General features: G+C 59.1%; 2 protein-coding genes across 4 annotated transcripts in view; one reads left to right on the forward strand and one right to left on the reverse strand.

Moving 5' to 3' along the window:
* CHD5 (chromodomain helicase DNA binding protein 5) overlaps positions 1–4093 on the forward strand; it is a gene marked incomplete at its 5' end in the record, with an annotated part of 48991 nt that extends 44898 nt beyond the window's left edge. Inside the window, one exon of the mRNA XM_026085605.1 lies at positions 1352–4093. Coding sequence (XP_025941390.1) covers positions 1352–1470 — 119 coding nt within the window. The remainder of the gene's footprint in view (positions 1–1351) is intronic.
* A 1087-nt stretch (positions 4094–5180) lies between these two features.
* The window catches only part of KCNAB2 (potassium voltage-gated channel subfamily A regulatory beta subunit 2), a 38521-nt gene continuing 24358 nt past the window's right edge, over positions 5181–19343 (reverse strand). For all 3 annotated transcript variants that reach the window (XM_026085681.1, XM_026085679.1, XM_026085680.1), the window contains 13 exons: positions 16057–16100; positions 15198–15235; positions 14325–14404; positions 12502–12546; positions 12160–12204; positions 12036–12079; positions 11787–11873; positions 8392–8477; positions 8159–8279; positions 7842–7936; positions 7633–7753; positions 7445–7533; positions 5181–7286 (listed from right to left, as the gene is read on the reverse strand). In XM_026085681.1, the coding sequence (XP_025941466.1) occupies positions 7197–7286; positions 7445–7533; positions 7633–7753; positions 7842–7936; positions 8159–8279; positions 8392–8477; positions 11787–11873; positions 12036–12079; positions 12160–12204; positions 12502–12546; positions 14325–14404; positions 15198–15235; positions 16057–16100 (985 nt within the window). In that variant the 3' untranslated portion in view covers positions 5181–7196. The remainder of the gene's footprint in view (positions 7287–7444; positions 7534–7632; positions 7754–7841; positions 7937–8158; positions 8280–8391; positions 8478–11786; positions 11874–12035; positions 12080–12159; positions 12205–12501; positions 12547–14324; positions 14405–15197; positions 15236–16056; positions 16101–19343) is intronic.

Genomic DNA, 19343 nt, shown 5'->3' on the forward strand with positions numbered 1-19343 from the left:
CCTAGTCTGTGCTCAGACTTGGGGAGGTCAGTCACTTCTCGGCTGCCCTCGCCTGCATTTCCAGGGCTTGAATGGAGCACATATGCTTGATTTAACTTCCAAATGCAAACAGCGTGTTACGGAGAGAAGGCCCAGCCAACGTTTTCTTCTTCTCCTCCTATTTGTTCCTTGCTTTAGCTTCTTGCGCATTCAGGAATACACTAGTCACTAATGAAYTTCCYCCCTTGCGCTTTGGCAGTGCTCCTGGAAGACACCTTAGATCCCGTCCTCAGCACGCTYGGCTCTTTGCACGTGGCGCCCTGCRCCTTGCRCYGGTGCTGCCTGAGACGGGCCTCTGTTCTGGCCCAGTGTGACCATTTATATTCTTAATTAGCCAGGATATGGAAGAGGCTCTTAAGGACCAGGCAGATTTACGGCTGGGAACTGGTGCTGTCCTGTTAAGTAGCTGTGGGAACCTGCAGGTCGTAGCTGTGGATGACTCCCCGTTTTTTAAGTGTCCATCGGACACAATTGTCTTGCTCAAGAAGCAACCACAGCAGTTAGGGAGAGCTCAGGAGCGAGCAGAGGAGGGAAGAGGATCTCATTTCTCCTCGTCTTCCTCTAGCCTTCGGCTGCCTGCCCCTGCTGGGYGAGGCGCGGGGCCGGCCGGAGCCAGACGGGCAGCGCGGGAGTTGCGACGCCCTCCGATCTCTAGAGCAGCCGCCCGGCTCCTCCTGGCCCTCGGGCTCTCTGAAGCTGTGCTGCCGCTTCGGAAGCCTGTAGCAGTCCRAGGAGCAACGCCAGAGCCCCGGGCGCCCTTCAGAGAGGAGCGGGGCTCTCGTTTCCCCGGACACGGCCYGCGTTTTGTGCGGCTGTTCCACGGCCTGTCCCGCCAGTCTGTCCCAGCCCTGCCCGCCGTCCAGCCGGCGYGGACGGCCTTGTTTCTCCGGCTGCCCCTTGCCCTCCGTGGGGCCCCGTTCCCATCTGCAGCGGTTCAGCCCCCGGTGCTGCCGAGGCCAGGAAAGCCGTAGCCYCAGTCAGCTGGGCTTCTCCGGGCGKTCCTAGCCACGAGCTGGAGAAGCCGCGGGCCAGAAGCGCCTGCCTGTGTAGAGGAGGTGCTGATGGTGCCGGGGAGGGGAGGCACCTGCCTGCAGACTGCAGGAGTCGTGCGCGCGTAGTCCTCGGTCGGGGGGAGCGAGGGAATGGCCTCTTTGCTTTTAGGAGCGTTGACTTTAGGTTGGTCTCCTGACCCGGCTTTCTGTGCCCCACTGAGGTCAGTGCTTTCGCCTCGTACTTTGCTTCACGGCAGCAAATGAGGCAGGGAGGGGACTGGAGCCTGCTTGACTGCAGCACTTCGTTTCTGTCCTTCCAGCAAGCTCCAGCGGGCCTCGCTCCAGCCACCCGGATCAGAAAGCAGCAGAGTCGCTGAAAGACGGCGCCGCCGTGGAACGGCAGGGGAAGCACGGCGACGTTATCTGCATCGAAGACTAGCTCCCGCTGCTGCCGTGCCGGCGCTCCCGGGCCGTCCTGCTCGTGTTTAAAGTGTGCTTCAAACGAAACGACCCCTAACCATGGCAAGAACTTCTTTGAAGGGGATTTCATTTCCTTGTACATTTTTTGCACTTTCTTATTGAAGACTTGAAGAGTTTGTCTGGAAAATGTGGGATGAATTAAGGAGGGATATAGAGTATCAGTATTTATGTCTGTTTTTATTGACACGTGTCAGATTTAAAGGGAGACCTGTTGGAAGCTCCGTTTCTAGTCCARTTGCTCACAGGTGACCGTTAGGAGCCAAGCTTAATTCTGTTCTGTGTAAGTTCTCTTTTTACGTCCATTTTGTGTTTGAGCGAATGCATGCACGCTGTGGGCCCCGCTGGCAGCGCGTGGCTGCCCCGTGTCCCCCGTGGGCGCAGAGAGGCRGTCGCTGCGCTGCCAGCCCTCCCTGTGCGGGGGCTGCACGTCATCGCGTCCCCCTGCCCCAGGGCTGAGCAGCTCACGAGGAGCTGGTGGGCAGGCGAGCGGTGGGTTCAAGCCGTGTTTGCCCTGCACGTCCTGGCCTTGGCTCGGCTTTGCCTTGCTGTGGGGGTCTGCGGACGCGCACGGCTCTGGCAGAGCAAGGGCAGCAGCTCTTCTGAGCCGGCTCTTGCCGGGGGCTTTCACAGCGATGCCTGCCGCAGTGCGGTCTCATTTGCCGCTCTGGTCTCTGGCTGAACGCCCACCCGGAGAGCTGCTAAGCCCCAGCTTTGCCCTGGATTTCCCTGCTGCTTCCAGCCTGCCCTCCGCATGCTCCGGCGCCGGGAGCCCTGCGTGGGGAGCRCCTGCGCGATGCCCTGGCTGCGTGGCACCGGCTGGGCACCCTGGCCTCTCCGAGACCCCTCGGTGCTGGAAGGGRAGCGGAGGGGCACGGCCGGGCGACAGCTCCAGCACCCTGGCTGGGGCTCAGCAGTCAGGCAGGGGCTCCTGGGGCACGTTTCAGGTGCCCGTGAGAGGGATGAGACACAGGAGGAAAGGGGAAAGCTAGAGCGAGGAGGGGGGATAACRGAGAAGCCCCTGCAACCTCTGCCAAGGGCTGTGCCGGTTGTGGCAGCGTGCTAGGCGCTGCAGCRCTTCCCAGCCATGTTTTGCCTTGTGGTGCTGGCGTGGGGATGTGTCCAGCCTACCCTGCCCAGACAGCGGCTGGGCTGGCTTTGCCTGAGGTGCCTGCGGCTTCGGTTTTCCTGCCTCCCTGTGGGGAGGAGGGTGCGAGCGTTGGGATAGCACAGGAAATAAGAGCAGTTTGATGCGAGTTGTACGGCCGTGTGCTCGGTGCTGGTACTTTATAGTTTCTGGGAAAGAGGCGCAGTTTATCTTCTACATGGAGAACTGACGCTTCTCCAAAAGCCCAAGTCCCGGCAATGTTTGTGGTCTCGTTGTTTGTCCCTCTCGCGCCGGTGCTGGGGGAAAAGCTGGTGGGTGGCGAGGTGAGCTGGAGCAGCAGGGTCACGCCTGGAGCATCGTCACATCTTTACCCGGATGTGGGCACAGTCCCAGCCCCGTAAGGACGAGCTGGTCTGCGCCGCAGCAAGGCGCAGAGGCCAGGGACCGGCTCCTCCCGGGACCGTCCCTTCCACGCCATGGGCCACCACCAAGCAGTGGCTGCCCGAGCCACCGCTGAACGCTAGAGCCCCTCGCGGTTCCAGACCTGTGCRCATCCGTCCCTTTCCGCTAGCGAAATGCCTCGTCGCTGCAGCACCCTTTTGCAGGCTGGCTTTCCAAATCGTTTATTTGTCTTGTATCCTGATCTGAACCGTGTAAGGGGGCCAGAGCCCCCAGGTCACTAGCGGTAAGGTGGAGCCGAGGGGCCTGCAAGGTCTTTCCGTGGGCTGCAGGCATTTGGCATTGGCTGAGCACGCTGGCCAGGCAGTGGCCTCCTCGGGCCCGGGAAGGCCGGGACCCCCGAGGGTTTGCGGGGCTGGAGCTGGAGCTCTGGCGAGCTGGCACTGCTGAGTGCTAGGAGAGCGCTGGCAGGCTCGCTGCCTGCAGGCCCACCCCCCTCCCCCGCTCCCTCCCCAGCAGTGGGATTTCCTCCAGCAGGTTGCACCGTTTCCGGTGGGGCGACGGCAGGTTGTGGCTGACRCCTCCTGTCCCTCTGCCCTCAAGCGCCAATCTTTTGCCCTCAGCTCTTCTGTGATCTCTGCTGGTCCCTGTGTCATTGAAAACGTACGAAATGAAGCTTCCCGGTTGCCGGCCTGAAGGTTTCGGGTGCTGCAGTCCGGGCCCCTAAGCGCGGCAGGCTGTGCCGGGCTCCGGTTAGGCCAGAGGCACCGGGGCTCTGCTCCGCTCTCTTCGCGACCAGCTGGGCTTTCCTCCGCGGAAACAAGCGTGCCAAACTGCCCAGAAAGGTTTTAAAGCTTGGGTGGGAGATGGATGAGGACAGGAGACGCTCTGGGGCCAGAGTGGGGGGAACAGAAGTGACTTTGCCTTCGTGCCGCCGAGGTTATTTTGTGATACTGCACCGTGATGACCTTTTGTAGGAAGGTTTATGGCACCTGTAACCAACACAATCACATTTACTTTGTACTCTGTGTGTTTTGGTTTATGTTTTCTGTGTTTTAATAAATCCTTTAAAAAGGATCCAACAAAAGTGCTGTTATGTTTCTTGCGACTGCAACGCTATCTTTGCCAGAGAGGAATGTGGAAGGCAAGGGAAGGACTTCATCCCTCCCTCCCTCCCTCCCCTTTACGTTTGGGAGAAGCTTTCCAAGTTATCCTACAGCTTTTTTTCAAAGACCTCCCCGAAGACCTCCTTGCCGTGGTGACTGCTGGGGGGCCAAGTCCTGTGACCATCATTTACTCAGCATTCCTGCTGCGTTTCCTTTGCTCTCGTTCAGCATCTTTGGCTCCTCTTTTTTTCAGTGTCTGAGGGTGCAGTTATGCTTTATTCATTTTCAGCTTGCTGTGCCGGTAGTGAGCTATACCACACAGGGGCTCACACCAAGCAAGATATTATCTGAAGTCTTGCACCATGCTGCAAGTCCTGATACAAAACAGGCCAGAGAGGCTGAACTGCGAGCTAAGCCAGCTCGCCTTCGTTTGGCATGCTAAAAGATGCCAGTCCTGGCCATTTCCAGAGCAAAAAGCAAGGAAACCACTAAGCCACCCTTCTATTCCTTCTGACTTGTCTCAGTCTAGATTTAAACACTCTGACAACTATTTTGTCCCCATTTTCATAAAATAAAGGGATAGTGCAAACTGTCCCCTGCTAGCCAAGGCCAAGGCCGAGGGATTGCTTCATGTCGCGCAAGGGGGCTTGGCGTGGCGGCCACCAGCCCTCGGGAACAACCCTACGAAGAGCCGGGCACGAGGGGGTGGACGGGCTGCTGCTCGGCTCGTGGCGCTGCTCGGCGGCAGGGCAGGCACCTGCTGCGGTACCGCGGGCAGAGCCGGTGCCTGGCTGCCCTGGGCACCCCCCCCACCCGCGCGGCGGGGAGCCGGGCCGCAAGCAGCCGGGCCCTTTGGCTTGCTCRGTCTGCTGGCCAAGGAAGAGGCTGCAGGACACCGCAGTTTTCCTGCTCTAACTGTGCACCAAAAAAAAAAATAAAAAAATAAAAAAAAAAAGTCCCGCGTTTCACCCCCCCCCCCCCCCCAGCCATGCTGTACGCTAACACAGGAAAATGGTGCCCTGCCAGGAAAAAATAATGTCCCAACACAGTTGCTTTTATCACTGTTTGTTTATTAGTATTAATCTGCCTTTTTAATGGAAGATTCATACTAGATATGGTTCTGTTAACCTTAAGCACTGGAATAATTCTGCACCCTGGATCACATGGTAGACTACAGAGAAGAGATGTTTTGCTGCTCCTAGGGGGTACTTGCGTTTYGTCTAGGATGCAGAGGTTACGAGAAGACGCTAACGTACCGTAATAACCATACATGTATTTAWTTTTTGTGCATAATGGAACATAAATCCCTGCGGCGGTTACCTCTCAGACCCCAGGCCACACAGTAGTTATCTGATGTGCAGATGCACCGAAGAGCTCGCGCTGGTGCTGCCGCCGCTGCAATGCCGCCCTCTCCGTGGCGCAGCGCGGCACTTCAACAGTGCAAGCAGCACGCCGGGCGTCGGGACGGAGGTACATCAGCAAGCCATGCGTGTTGCTCGGCCAGCAGCACGCCGGGCTGAGCCAGCGGCACAGAAGGGTGTAACAGTGAGGCTAATTCCTGCAGCGTTCACCTTCTTTTTGGGACAGATGCAGTCTTGAACAGAAACGGGGCACCTGTTAGCAACGCCCTTGCCCTGTGCTGGGACGGCGCAGCGCCAGCTCTGCTCCCTGGGCTGCTTCCCCTGTGGTCATCGGCAGCAGCCAACACGCCCGGGGCGCTGGGAACAGGAGCAAGTTCTGCAAGATACCAAAATCTCTTCTGTTTGCAAAGGCAGATGTTCCCACAGGGCGCCCTGGAGCCGATCAGGCCCGTGCGCAGCATTTACAAATGCAGCAGCACCGCCCCAGAGGCTGGTGGCATCAGCGCCCAAGCCTTCACCCAGCTGCTAGTGGGCTTAACTGCTCATTACCGTCATTGACCGTGTGCAGCTGGTACCTAAGCGCCAAGACTCTCCTCCGAACACAGGTTAAAGCACATTCCCCCTGCCCCGCTTCCTCGCCGCAGCGACTGGCCRGGCCCCGCCAGGGCTTGCTCACGGCACCTCCCGCAGCCCGGGGGCTCAGGAAACGAAGCAGCTAATGATAAAGCCCAACATCTCGTGGACCCAGGTTATGGAAAAGATCTTTTTGTGTCTTACAGCAACCAATCGATTCACAGTTTATAATTAGAACCTAAAATTAATGTATTAGAAAGTAACGAMTCCTGCAAGATCTCTGCGTTAAAGCACCACGTTTCTCTAGGGCTCTGTGCTCTGGCGGCGTCCCGTGCCCTGTCCCCAACACGGCTCGTGGCCAGGTGGCACGTGGGCTGCCCGGGATGTGGGGCTGAGGGGTCCCGACGGGGCCCGGACCGTGGCTGACTGCCCGGGAGGACAAGAGCGTCGCAAAGGAAACCGCRTCCTGATGCAGCGCGCGCCACGGCAGCGCTGGGGTCTCAGGAGGTGCAGAACAAGGGGCCGTGAACGCCTACAGCTTTCAGTGGCTTGGCTGATTTGCTCTGAGTGCATCCCAAAATAAAAATCTTCTCATCCAGCCCTCTAAACAAGGAAACGACAGAACAGCAGCAGCTGGGCRATGCATGCAATAGTCCGAAACAGCTGTTTCTAACATGCCTAGCTGGTTCTCACAGGCAGCGTCCTCCAAGCTCGCGTTAGCCCACTCACCGGAAAGCCGGCCTTTTTAACCGCGACTATCAGCCTTCCAGTTAAATGCGTTACATGCCAGAGCTGAATATTCAAGCAAACTGTACATGAGCCTGAATTAATGGAAAACAGTGATGTCCTGTGTGTGAAAAAAGGTAGTTTCTTCTCTTAAAAAGGAAGCTCAGAGGCTAAACAGCTAGGGTGAAATTGCTTTTGCGCTCTTCCCAACCAGTGACTTTTCTTGCATTCAAAAAAAATGTTACATAATAAGCATATGTTGTCTTGCAGCAACATTTTAAACAATTTCTCTATAACATCTTGACATGTTGTGTTCTTGATGCAAACCACACTCTCCACTTTGCTTCGACAAAGCTTAAGCAAGCGAACAGAAGACTAGGACTTGACAGTGAGTCCGGGCGGATGGTATACACGATTAGGATCTGTAGTCCTTCTTGCTGTATGGTTTATTGCCCAAGATACTATCGATTTCATGGATAATGGAAGATGACAGCTTTGGAAGAACCTGTATGCAACCAAAGAAACATGATTAAGATTTCTAAGAGTTAAGATAACGCTACTCTTTTCTGTAGGCGCGTGCGCGTACCCCCGGAGCACCCACGAGCCCCTCATCCAGCGAAGGGAGCCCGCGGGGTTTGCCGCGGGGCGGCGTGTGGCACCGACCTGTATTGCTCCGATATTCTCCATGAGCTGGTCCGCGTTGGAGGCGCCGAGCAGCACGGAGCTGACGCCTTCGTTCCTCAGGCACCAGGCTGGGGCGGCAGAAAGGGAGGGCGAGCTGAGCGCCGGCTCGGCCCCGGCCCCCCGCGYGCCCCGGCTGCAGCGTGCCACCCCCTCCGCGGCCACCTTACCGATGGCGAGCTGGGGCAAGGTGCAGCCCAGGCGCTCCGCGATGGCTTGCAGCTCCTTCAGCTTCGCCTGCTGCCGCCGGCCCTCCTCGCTCAGGATCTTGTCCTTCAGCCACTGGTAGCCCTGCGCGGAGGGGCCGAGGGAGAGGCGCTCAGCGGGGCACGGCCGCCCGGCGCGGGGCCCCGCGCGGCTCCGCGTCCCGCGCCCTCACCTTCAGCGAGGCTCTGGAGTACGGCGGGATGCCGCCGTCGTACTTCCCCGAGACGATGCCRCAGGCCAGCGGGGACCAGGTCATGGCGCCGACGCCTGGAAGAGAGGGCGCAGGCGGAGGTGGCGCCGCTGCCGGGCGGACGCGCGGGGCACGGCTTCACCACAGCAGCGTTTGCACGCTTGGGGCCGGCGGCGAGGTCGGGCCGATAAAAGGGCAAGCCGCCACCGGGGCAGGGTTTTGCGGGACAACCCGGGGGGGGGGGGGGCGACGCAGGGCCGCGCTGGCCCCGGGGACACCGCACGCCCCGCCGCCGGTACCTATCTTGTGGAAGAGCTCAGGCAGCTGCACCTCCACCTTCTCGCGCTGGAACATGTGGTACTCGGCCTGCTCGCAGATGGGCGGGATGAGGTTGAACTGCCGCGCCACCGAGTACGCCTCCTGCAAGGCCGGGGAGAGCCGGTCGGTGCCCGCCGCCCCGCGCCGCCTCCCCTCGGCCCCCAAAACAACCAAACGCGCGCGACRGCCGCCCGCCCGGCGCCCGCGGCCCTACCATGATCTCCATGGAGCTCCAGCGCGACGTGCCCCAGTACATGGCCATCCCCTGGTTGATGACGTGGGTCATGGCTCGCACCGTCTCTGCGGGGGCAAGGCAGAGCCGCGGCAGCCGTCAGCACGGGGCGCCGGCGCCCGGCCGCCGACGGGCACCACGCCGAAAGGAAAGGGAGCGCTACGGCACAGACATCTTGCAAGCAGCGTACTTCCAAACACCAAACTTGGAGGCAGGAGTTTGACAAGGAAGTTAAAACAAAATGCGACGAAAAACAACCCCCCCCCCCCCCGAGAGGCTGCACTTGAAATATTGCTTGTCCCAACTCATCGCTTTTCCCAATCTCTTAAAAAAGACCCAAACGAAGCCACGCGCGAGGCGGATGAGGAAGCTGACGTGTTTCTGTGCGATCGTGCTGCAATGAGGAGGCAGCGCGACAAGGAGGATGCCATTTACGGGTCTGCCGGCGTGGGACTTGCTCAGGCAGGCGCTTCTGGCGAGGGCGCGGGGCTGGCAGTGGTGCGGGCTCCGCGGGCCGCGGGAGCCGGATAGGCGCCGCCGGGGCTGGCTGGGCGCCCGACCCCTCCCTTGGAGGCGTGAAATCCGCCCCCGGCTTCTCCTAAAATGCCCGAGCCCGGCCTTTAAAGCGAGCTGCAGTCGAACTGTGCCTTAAGGACATCCAAGAGGAACATTTTTCTAAGCTCCTGCGTGGAGTAAATGCTGTCAGAATCCATTAAACCAGCGCGGCGCCACGGTCCATACGCGTAACGAGCATCGCGCCGGGGTGCCTCTCGTGAGAGCGCGGGCAGGGGCTGCGGGCAGGGGCTGCGGGGCTGTCTGTGCACCACACTGCCCCACGGTGCCCCGTGCCTGGGCTGGAGCCGGCGCGGGCGCAGGCGGAGCGCCGGCAGTACAGTGCTTGCAAGGCTGCTGGATTGATTGACCGACTGCAAACGGTGCACTAGAAACGCAAGCTGGCAGACGAGTGTTTCTAAAAACAGTCTCGCAACACCTGGCTGGAAACGCGCTCCTGCTCTAGCAGCTCTACCTGCTGCCACCGCGCCGCAGTGCACCTGGGCATAGCAAYATGTCCGTATAGAAACATATATTCACATAAAAATATATTAATACAAAAATACACACCTATATAAATATATACAACTGTACGCCGCTCTGCCTCTTGCCTGCGTCAGGGCGGAGGCAGCTGCTGCCGCGCTGCCGGGCACAAGGCTCGCGACAGGCTGGAGAAGAGGTGCGAGGCGGCGGGGGCAGTTTCGGGCAGTGGGCTGGAGCTGGCCAGGCGCCCGCCCGCCMGCACGGCCTGCAGCGGAGGGAACAGCTCACCCAAGCGCACGTCTCCCTGCTGCGGCTCCCGGCACGTCCRCAGCGCCAGCTTTGCTGAGCTTGGCAGCTAAAACGGTGCCAGGGAGCCCAGGCCCCGCAGAAGGCACGGCYGGCCCGATTCCTATGAAACCCTAGGCTGGCTCTGTCGGCCTAATTTTTAGAAACACTGTTGGGAATTTCTGCTCGGGACCTTCAGCCGAACCCGCATCATGCAGGCCGAGCTTCAAGCCGTACACACACACATGCCGCGGGAAGGAAGCAAAAAGGAAGCCTCACACGAGCTGTAACGCGGCCATCGCATGCACCGATGGGCCGGCCGCTTAGCCAGGCRCTGCGTTTGCGGCAACCAAAGATTTCTGTCAATCAGAGGAAATTTTGGCAGGTCCGTCATAGCTCTTGTACAAGACTCGGGAGAGAGTCAAGGCACGCGGAGAAAGTCCAGTCCATCGTGTGCAGGGAAAGCAACGGCTGCTGGAGGTGGGCAAAACCCATCATTACCCGAGATTTTGCCCAGCTCTAGCACATACTCATCGAGAAAAAGCACCCAACACACTTCAGGGCAAGAGCAGGCTGCGCTGCGAGGGGCGAGGAAATCAGGCGGCCGGGCTTCAGAGTTAGCGGGATGATAATTTAGGAAGCCAACTTGCTTTAAAGGCAGAGCGCTTGCACTGCAAGTCCCGCATCCGGAAGCCAGCGGACTTCAGGCCTCCTGGACGACAAACACTGAAGTGTGCACCTCCTGCCCTTCTGATCCGTTCCCCCCGTCTCCGACCTGGCCTCCTCCCACGCCGCAAGCACGTTAAGAACAGGCGCCGGTCGTCCCGCAGCCCTCCGCCGCAGCGAGACTCCAGCGCGGGGCTGCAGCCCCGGYGTCCCCTGCCACAGCGCGGCGCCTCTGCAAACGGCAACGCATGCACAGGACAAGGGAAAGGAACCAAAGGGTGAAATGAGGTGGCTCAGGAAAGAGAGGGAACTAACAGCTATTCGCTTGCTGCCTTTTACTTGCAAGATGTTCTCAAAGGGCAGGGGGTATATAGTTTTTTTGCTCTTGTTGTTTTCCTTTGCGCATTTTATGGAGAAGTTTGTTCAGGGGAAGGAATCAAATGTAAAGAAAAGTACAGCTTCTGTCCCATAAAATGCTGCTCGGACACAGGGTCAATACTGAGACTGCGGGTACGATGTACCTTCTATGATGAATGTTCTTGACTTGGAAGAACTAAATGGGTCCCCTGGTGATAAAAGAAAGATTTAAAGAGACCAGAGTTTACAGCTGCTGGCATAGTACAATGAACGGCATGACAAAGGGTGCGGGGCTGGAGAGAGGGAGGAAACCAGGTTCAAGCACCACTAAAACAGCCTCTTTCTTTCTGGAGCACGACCTAAGGCAGCTCCTGGCACTGGACAAGAGAGGAGGGTGTTTTGCAACAGATTTAATTTGGTGCACATGCTGCACGTATTAAGAGGGGGAACGATTTGTACTAAGTAATGGAAAACACACTTCGAATAAAAACCTGCCACAAAAAACATGATTGAAAGCCACAAATGACAATGAAATCCAATACATACAGTACAGTACAATAAAATGGGCCGTGGAATAAAATAAAACCGAGACTACTACGAATTTAATGAATAGGGAATTAACTCTCCCTGCTCAGAATGAGTGAATTGCAACCTCTTCATAATCCACAAAAAGAGCTGGATATGAGGTAAGAAAAGTTAGATGGGCTCTGGCATGCGCCCGGGTAAGAGCTGCGGCCGGCAGGCAGCCGGGACAGGCGACAGCAGCAGGACATGGCCAGAAGCGGTTCCTGCGGCTGCTTAGGAAGGAGAACGACTGCAGGGACCTCGTCTGGCCAGTCCTGCGACCGCCCGCTGCCGGGGATGGAAAAGGTCTCTTTGGAAAAGCAAAGAAGTCTTTTCCAATCATCGGCACCGCGGGGCCGGACGGGCTCCTGCCTACGGGACACGTATCCTGCACACGTATCCCGGATGGCCGGACYGTGCTGCGGCCTTGCCCCCGCCCGGCGAGCCCCGCGGAGCGCGGCAGCACCTACCCTCCATGGGCGTGTTGGGGTCCGGCCTGTTGGCGAACACCACGTCCACGTACTCCAGCTGCAGCCGCTCCAGCGAAGCCTTCAGGCCTAGGGCGAAGGGGGAGCGACAGAGGCGGTGACGCGCGCCGGCCGGCTGCCCGCGCCAGCCCGCCACGCGCGGGGGGCAGCAGACCCGGGCCACGGCCTCGGGCAGCGCGTGACGCTGCGGCGCGTCTGGGAGCCACGGCGGTGGGCAGCGCTGCCCCGTACCTTCGATGATGTGCTTTCTCGACAGGCCTCGCTCCGTCTCTGCCCTGAAAGACCAAGAGAGGCAGGGTTAGAAGAGCAGACGTGCGGCCGGGCTGCGGCGAGGTGGGGGAGAGGCCGTACGTACTTTCCTCCCCAGAAGATTTTGGTGGTTATGACCAGGCTGGATCGTCTGCAAAGAGCAAGCGAGAGGCACCGTCAATGCCAGCCCACGCCGCGCACCCACCGCCCGTGGCTCCCTGGCATACGGCCCTGCCGCGGTGCCGGCCCCGGGAGGCGACCCGGAGGCCGTGGGTGCCCAGGAGGCTTCCTGCCCTGCGGGGAGCCGAGGGCTCGGCTGGCTGCTTTTGCTTTTCCACCTCCCTTTCACTTCCCTTCCCAAAGCCCAAATGCAGCTGTTTTACCCCAGAAAGCTGCTGCATAAAACGAAGCAACATGAAACACTCATCCTAGGGAGAGCGATAGTTACCTCCATCCTTTCTTCTTAATAATATTTCCTAGCACAACCTCAGCCCTGTAAGGAAAGGAAGATGCAAACCATGAGTTCCCTAGGCTGGCACAGAAATTAGGTCAGAAACACTTCAGTAATGAAAACGACTGCGCGTGGAGCTGGCAGCAGTGGTGGGGGCAAGGCTGAGGGTCCCTGGCGCGCGCCGAGGCGGGACGGTGTGCGCCGCTGAGCTTCCGCCGTTCTCCTGCTCCACCCTCGCTCTCCCTGCTCTGTCGTCGATTAGCAATAGGACACTGCAACGGGGTGAGATTCCCCCCGTCCCCGACCTGTCTTCCGGGGATTTTAGCAGAAGAGGCCAGAGACAGACGCTCTCGCCTTCTGCTGCCGCACGCCGACTGCTCCGGGGTGAGGGACCTGGCCGCGCTGGGCAGCCTGGAGAGTGGTGGCGGGCGTAGAGGGATCTCACCTCACGGGAAAGGATGTAAAGGAATGCAGCGTTTTAACAAATGTGAAACGACTTCCAAAAATGAGTGCAAAGAAGTGGAATGATTTAATTATTTCCACTCTCCAAACTTTTACACCAACCTCCATGACAATAGCTTTCCTCTCTTAAATAATGAAGAGCAGGAACTCATGGCAAAGACAGTAAGTCCACACTTATTACTGCTCTCCAGGGGGAAACAAGCTTGCCTGCACGTTTAAGGAAAACATCTACCCTTTCAAGACTCTCTTTCAAATATTTAGAAACTAAAGCGTCTGCGAGTGCATTTGTACAGAGGAGCTTTAAACACTGCTCAAACAACGCGGTGAACGAGCATGGCCATCCAGGTCAAGTGTGTTTGAATGGCCTTATCTGGAAAACCTCAAACAGAAGCAAAGCAGGTGTGCTGGGAGAAGTGGACGAGGGCTTCAAAGGAGTTTGCATACACAGCCACGCCACAAACAGTCCCGATGGGGTCGGTTCGAAGGTATTGGGCACGCTACGAGTTCCTCCGTGACCTGCTGGGCTGCAGACCCTCTGCGAGCAAACGCTCTCGGCCGGATTCTTCTCGCAGACGTTTTACAGCTACCCCAGACCGTTTCTGCTGGTCTGGGAGGCTTCCAACAGTACTAATCCAAAGCAAATTGATTGTGAACAGTTACTACTCTGTGCAGGGGCTGGGATGAATAATTTTCAAGGGCTCTGTAAATTCAAACATGTTTGCCTAAAACATTCACTGGGTAATGAACAAATTCATAAAAACTGACGCCTGCTTGGGGGCAATTTGCCGACCCAAGAGACCAAGTTAGTTGAATATATTGTTCTCTCAGCCCAGTTTTCTTGGTATTGCAGCAGTGGATTTGGGAAGGAAAAATGAGGTTTTGCTATTATGTCGATAACCATGCTAATGCTTTTAAAGCTAAATATATCTCAGCCGGCAGCTGCAGGGGGAGAGAGGATGCTTCAGCACTCTTCAGCCTAAACCGCAGGTTAGCATTTCCGCACGCTCCTGGGAGCTCTGCGAGCGCCACACGGCTCTGGAGACCACGTGGTACCACCCCAGCCGGTCCCCGAGTGGCTGCCTGCCGCCCCGGGAAGCGCTGCTGCCCTTCAGCGTGGCCACAGTGCCCCGAGGGCCCTGCCTGCGCTTAGCTCGCCGCGGCCAGCCCCGCGCCCCGCTCTGCCCGGCCAGGACACGGCTCGCGCTGGCTCCCCTCRCCCTGGACAAAACATGGGATGGGACCCTCGGTCAGGAATGGGGGAAAGCCCCATGAGGAAGACTCATCCCAGGCTTGGACAGCTTGCTCCCATTCACCAGAAACGCGGTCCTTGCCCTGGTACCAAAGCGGAAGGTACTTACTTGCCAGCAGCATAGACTTCTGCCGTATCGAAGAGATTAATGCCGTTGTCATACGCTAAGGTCATCAGCTGCTCCGCCATCTGCAAAGAGAAAGCCGTGATGTTGGTAGAGAAGGGGACGTGTAAGGGAGAGYAGGAGCAGCAGCCCGCACACGTGAGTGCCAGAGCCGCGGTGCCGCTCGCTCCACGGGCGGCCTGCAACCCGCCGCGCGCCGTCCACGGAGCTGCACCAAAGACTGTGCGGCTTGATTTTAGAGCTTCATTTTGAAAGCCCCGAACTGCCACACAAGCAGCCTCGGCCCCCGATCAGTTATGTGCTCAGCTCTAGAAAGCCAGGCTTGGAAACGCTAGCCTCCGCGCCCAGGCGCCGGGCACGCTGGCATACAGTACGGCGAAACTTTCGGGGTACGTTTGGTGGCACATGGAAGACAGCAGCTTTGAAGGAGAAAATCCCAAACTCACACGGCAACGTGATTGTTTCTCCCCCTCCTCCTGCTTTCGCAGTCCCAGGCTCAGAAAATTGATTTATACAGGACTAATTTGGCCTCAAGCTGACATTTGATAGCTCAGGAGAAACCCGGTGTCAGGTGTCTTGCTGAACAACCGACTATGCCGAAAGGCGCAGGAGGGGTCCTGAAGTGCTGTGCTAATCAGAATTACAGATGGAGAGCAAACCTGGAGCCTGCTAATAAGGGCGGGTGAGACCTTGCACGTCTTCTGCTCCACCGAAAATGGATTCAGGCAAAACCCGGACAGCGCACTGGAGACGCAGGCTCTCAAACAGGTGTGTGACGGACCGAGCCGGGCCATTTTCCCTCCCGCTCTCKGGGAACAGAAGCGCGGAGTAACACGATGAGATGGGAGCAATCCTTACCTCGTCTGTGATCTGCCCTCCGAAAGTCACCCATGTCCCTGTGAAGGAGAAAAGGTGCACAGAGCTGGACAACGGCGGCACGGGACCCCGGCACCGAGCTCTGCCACGGCAGGGCGCCCGCGGCAGGCCAGGCCCAGCAGCCCGCCGGGGCCAGCGGGACCCGCTCCCTGTGCCGGCCCCGGCACGGCCCCGGCACGCGGCAGCCACGGTTCTGCATACAGCGCGCGGGAAAGCACCTCCGCCAAATGCTCCTAATTTCAGCTTCTACAGTGTCGAGCAGCAGGGGGAAAAGAGAAAATAATTTGACAACTTCTGGGCCATTGCTCAAAATTGTCACCAGCCCAGAAGAAAACTCTTTTTATCTTTTGCAGAATGATTGATAACGCTTCAGTCAGAGGAACAGATTGTCACCAGCGACAGCTTCATAATTGCAAATCCATWTTTTTAAGTGGCTCACAATGGATGAAAGCCTATCTAGTCATTTAATCCCGCACAGCGCAAGTTCCTGGATAGATTTTCCYGTCAGTGGCCAGGCCAGGCTTTGAGGGCGCTACCCACACCGCGGTCCTGAGCAGACACGAGTATTTAGGACAAGGCAGAAATTTTTGCTTTGAGTTAGTTGCTGGGAGCAGGGAGCTGCCAGGCGGGAAGCCGAGGCAGGCTTTCTCGCGCCCGCAGGACGAGCAAGCTCTGCCCGCGCCGAGCTCGTCCTCGCCCTCGCCCGCCGCCTCTCCCTCCCGCCAGAGCCGCTGCGTCTCCTCCGACAGCAGGAGCCGGGGCAGCAGGCGCCTCTCAGCCGCTGGGGGAAGCCGCCGGACGGAGCAGGTGCTGAAGGGCCCCGGAGGATCCGGTCACTTACCCAGGCCAAGGCAGGACACTCGCAGCCCGGATTTCCCAAGGTTCCTGCAAGACACAAACCCGTCTGAAGAGCAGCCCGGAGCGCTGGCGGCAGCGTTTCCGTGTCAGCATGCACGCGAGCACGCGGGCAGGCCCCCGGGACAGGGCTGCCGCCGGCCCCTGGCCCCGTGGCTCCCACCGCAGGGCCAGCGTGGGGCGAGGGCACCTGCGGACGCCGCTCGTGTTTCCGCGCAGCCTCGGCGCCGGGCAGCTAACCGGAGCGAAAGGCAGAGCAAGAACGAGCCCCCAACCCGGGAAGGCAAGAAATGAACATGCCYGAGGGCTGCGGTAAGGACAGCGAGAGGCAAACACGGCACAAACCCACGAGTAATCTGGATTTAGGGACTGGAGCAGAAGCGACCGTATGAAATGAGAACCAAGAAGGTTCACGTTATGTCTCTGAACCCCCAATTGTGGCTAAAAATTAAGGCATTTATTTTAAAATAGGAAAGGAAGAGTGAAGACAGGAGAAGCAGCTGAGCACAACTGAGGCCACCAAGTCTGAACGCTGCTGCTCCTTATGGCTACATGCAGAACACCGATAAATAAGCAAAAACGGACTAAACGCACAATAGCGTATTTGCAGAGTAAACACGAAAGGGGGATGATCAGTCCCTTAACAGGGTTTTCGCACGTGGGTGCGTCTAACCTGAGGGTGCAGGCGCAGGCACGGCCGGGCACGGGGCGACCAGGGGGAGGAGGTGCCAGGCGCGCGAGGCCGCGGGCTGCCGCGCGGCCCCACGCTTGCCTGCACGGGAATTTAATGTGGCAGCAGCCAGCGCCCTCATTAAATCTGCTTTCCATGGTTAGGTCAGGAGCAGCCCGCTGCTGGGCTCGTCTCCGGCAGCACACTTCCACCGGCGGTGCTGGCGTTAACGCCACGCGCCGGCGGGAGGAGGGCAGCCCATGGCGCTCGGTGCAGCCCCGGACATTTCCCCGCTGCCGACCCTGGCGGCTCGGACGCCCTTCGGCCCTGGCCGAGGCCAGGAGCCGGCAACGTGCGCCTGGCAGCGCAGCAACGGGGGCGGCTCATGCATGGAGCGAGCTGTGCCCGTTYTCAGCGCAGCTCAGCTCCAGAGCAGGGTAGGGTGTGAGCAGCACGGGGCCGCCCGCTCCCAGCCCAGCGCGGACATCGCGGAGCTGGCTGGCACAAGAGCCTCATGCTCTGTGTCGGGCTCGGACACAGGCCAGGGGCCGTGCACAGCCCTCTCCAGGTGCTGCTGCTGGTGCACCTGCATCGCCGAGAGCTCCAAAGCAGGGAAGTCCCTGGAGAGCGGAGCAGTGGGCCAAGAAAAATGAGAAATAATTAAAATCAAGCTGGCGCAAAGAACTAGAGAATATTCTTTTGGGAACAGCTCCAGCCTGGCAGACGTCCTTTCCGCCTTTGCCACGATGATTGATAGCGAGTTTTAAAAACCACAAAGGTTCGAACAACCAGCATGAAAATAAATAAAGTGTAGGTGAGCTGCTGCCGCCCGCCCGCCTGCCCGCACACGCGGCTCGGCGGAGCGCGGTGTCGCATAGCAACTGGAAGGCATCCGCGCTGGCGGCCTCCGCGCGGGGCTCCTCGCCCCGCTGCGCCCACGGCGGCCGCCCCGCGCCCGTGCGCCGCCTGCTCCCAGCACTCCGGGAGGCCGCCGGCCATGCCGTGCCGTGCCACGCCGCGCCGGGTTGGGGCGCTGCGAGCCCTCGCTGCCGGCCCCGGGACCCGCGCGCCCCGAAACCCTCCGTGCCCCGCCGCGGGACGGGGCGAATCCGAGCCCCATGGGGCTCCAGGAAGAAGAGGCCGAGTTATTAACTCGGAGGAGAAGAGTGGGGGAGAGCTGGTCTCGTTCCAGCAATCTGCCTGCCTGACACATTTTGCATCGCGATGCTGTTTACATCTCGGCTGAAGTGGGAACAGGCAGCGGCTATTAGCTGTAGCGCGGCACACGCGCTGATCTATTTGGGGAAAAGCCCTCCGTCCCCCGCCTTGGCACCGCTCTGCCGCGATGCCAGGGGAGCGGGCGCGTTAACCCCAGCTGCGCTGCGCGCACGCCGCGCTGCCTTTTCGAGGCACAGGGCAGAGGTGGGAACCGAGCAGCGGCTTGCGCTTACCGCACACGGACCAGGGCCGCGCGCAGCCCGGGAGCGCGGCGAAAGCACCGATGCCCTTCCAGGGCGTAAACGACGGCGCGCTGCACGCCTGCCCCGGGGCCACAGCCTGCCCGCTCCCAGYGGGCGAGCCAGGCGACAGGGGTTTTACTAAATCCTAACCAAATGTCAGGTCACGTTTCTTCTCGCGTTCCGCTGGTTTTATGTTAAGCTGGATGGAAACAAGAACGCTACTTGAAACTGCACTGAAAGGAGGAAAAGAGCAACCCGGACGCATGCAGCGGAGCAGAAGGGTGCACACGGAGCACGGATCCGCACTTGCAGTGCCGAGAAACCCGCACACCGGGAAGCCAGTGGGAAGCGGGAAGAGCGCCACGCACGTCCCCCCCACCGTACCCATTACAGCGAGGAATGCAAAATGCATCCAAGTAAAAAGTAAATCTCCGAGCCAAGAGCACATTCCTCTCCTACCTATATTTCATCCCCGGCTGCTTCACGCTGGATTCGCTGGACGACGGGGCATTTTGCACCGAGAGCTGCCCCAGGCTCCGGGCGACCATGGCCACAGCGCGAAATTTGCTGCGCGTGCCGAGGCTGGGACTGCTGGCATTTTGTCTGTTCAGGCGGTCCTCGGCGCTCCGGCTCTTTATGCTGTGCTCGGAGCACACAAAAGAAACCTGCATGGTGCTCGCGCGGCACTCGGGCTGCGGAGCTGCCCTCCCTCTTTAGTACTCAGCCGCGCTCTACTTTGCAGCCCGGTGCCGCTTCTCCCTGGAAGCGTCGCAAAATGTCAAAGGTGAAAAATCACTGGGAGTGTTTTCCCCCAGGAAACTCGAAGATTTCAAAGCAAAAGCGAAGAAATGAGCAGGAGATGCTGCTCTTCTGGTTTCAGCCTTCTCTTCGGATGCGCAAGGCGGCACCGGCAGCCGCCTGTCCGACCGAGGGTTAAAACGCAAACTTCAGTTTATTTACTTCCCGGCTGGAATTTGCATGCCGTCCTCTGCTTCCTTTCCCCCATCCTCGCCGGCGCAGCCTGACTGGTCTCTGCAGCAGCTCCGCAAACTTTCGCAGATGCTATTGGAGGAATTTTGCCGCCCCTGAGCCCAAGGAAACAATTTGCTGGACCGCGTTTCTGCTTAAGCGGCAGGTTCCCCC

This window comes from Apteryx rowi, unplaced genomic scaffold, assembly GCF_003343035.1.
Source record: "Apteryx rowi isolate R43461 unplaced genomic scaffold, aptRow1 scaffold_67, whole genome shotgun sequence".
Lineage (NCBI taxonomy): Eukaryota > Metazoa > Chordata > Aves > Apterygiformes > Apterygidae > Apteryx > Apteryx rowi.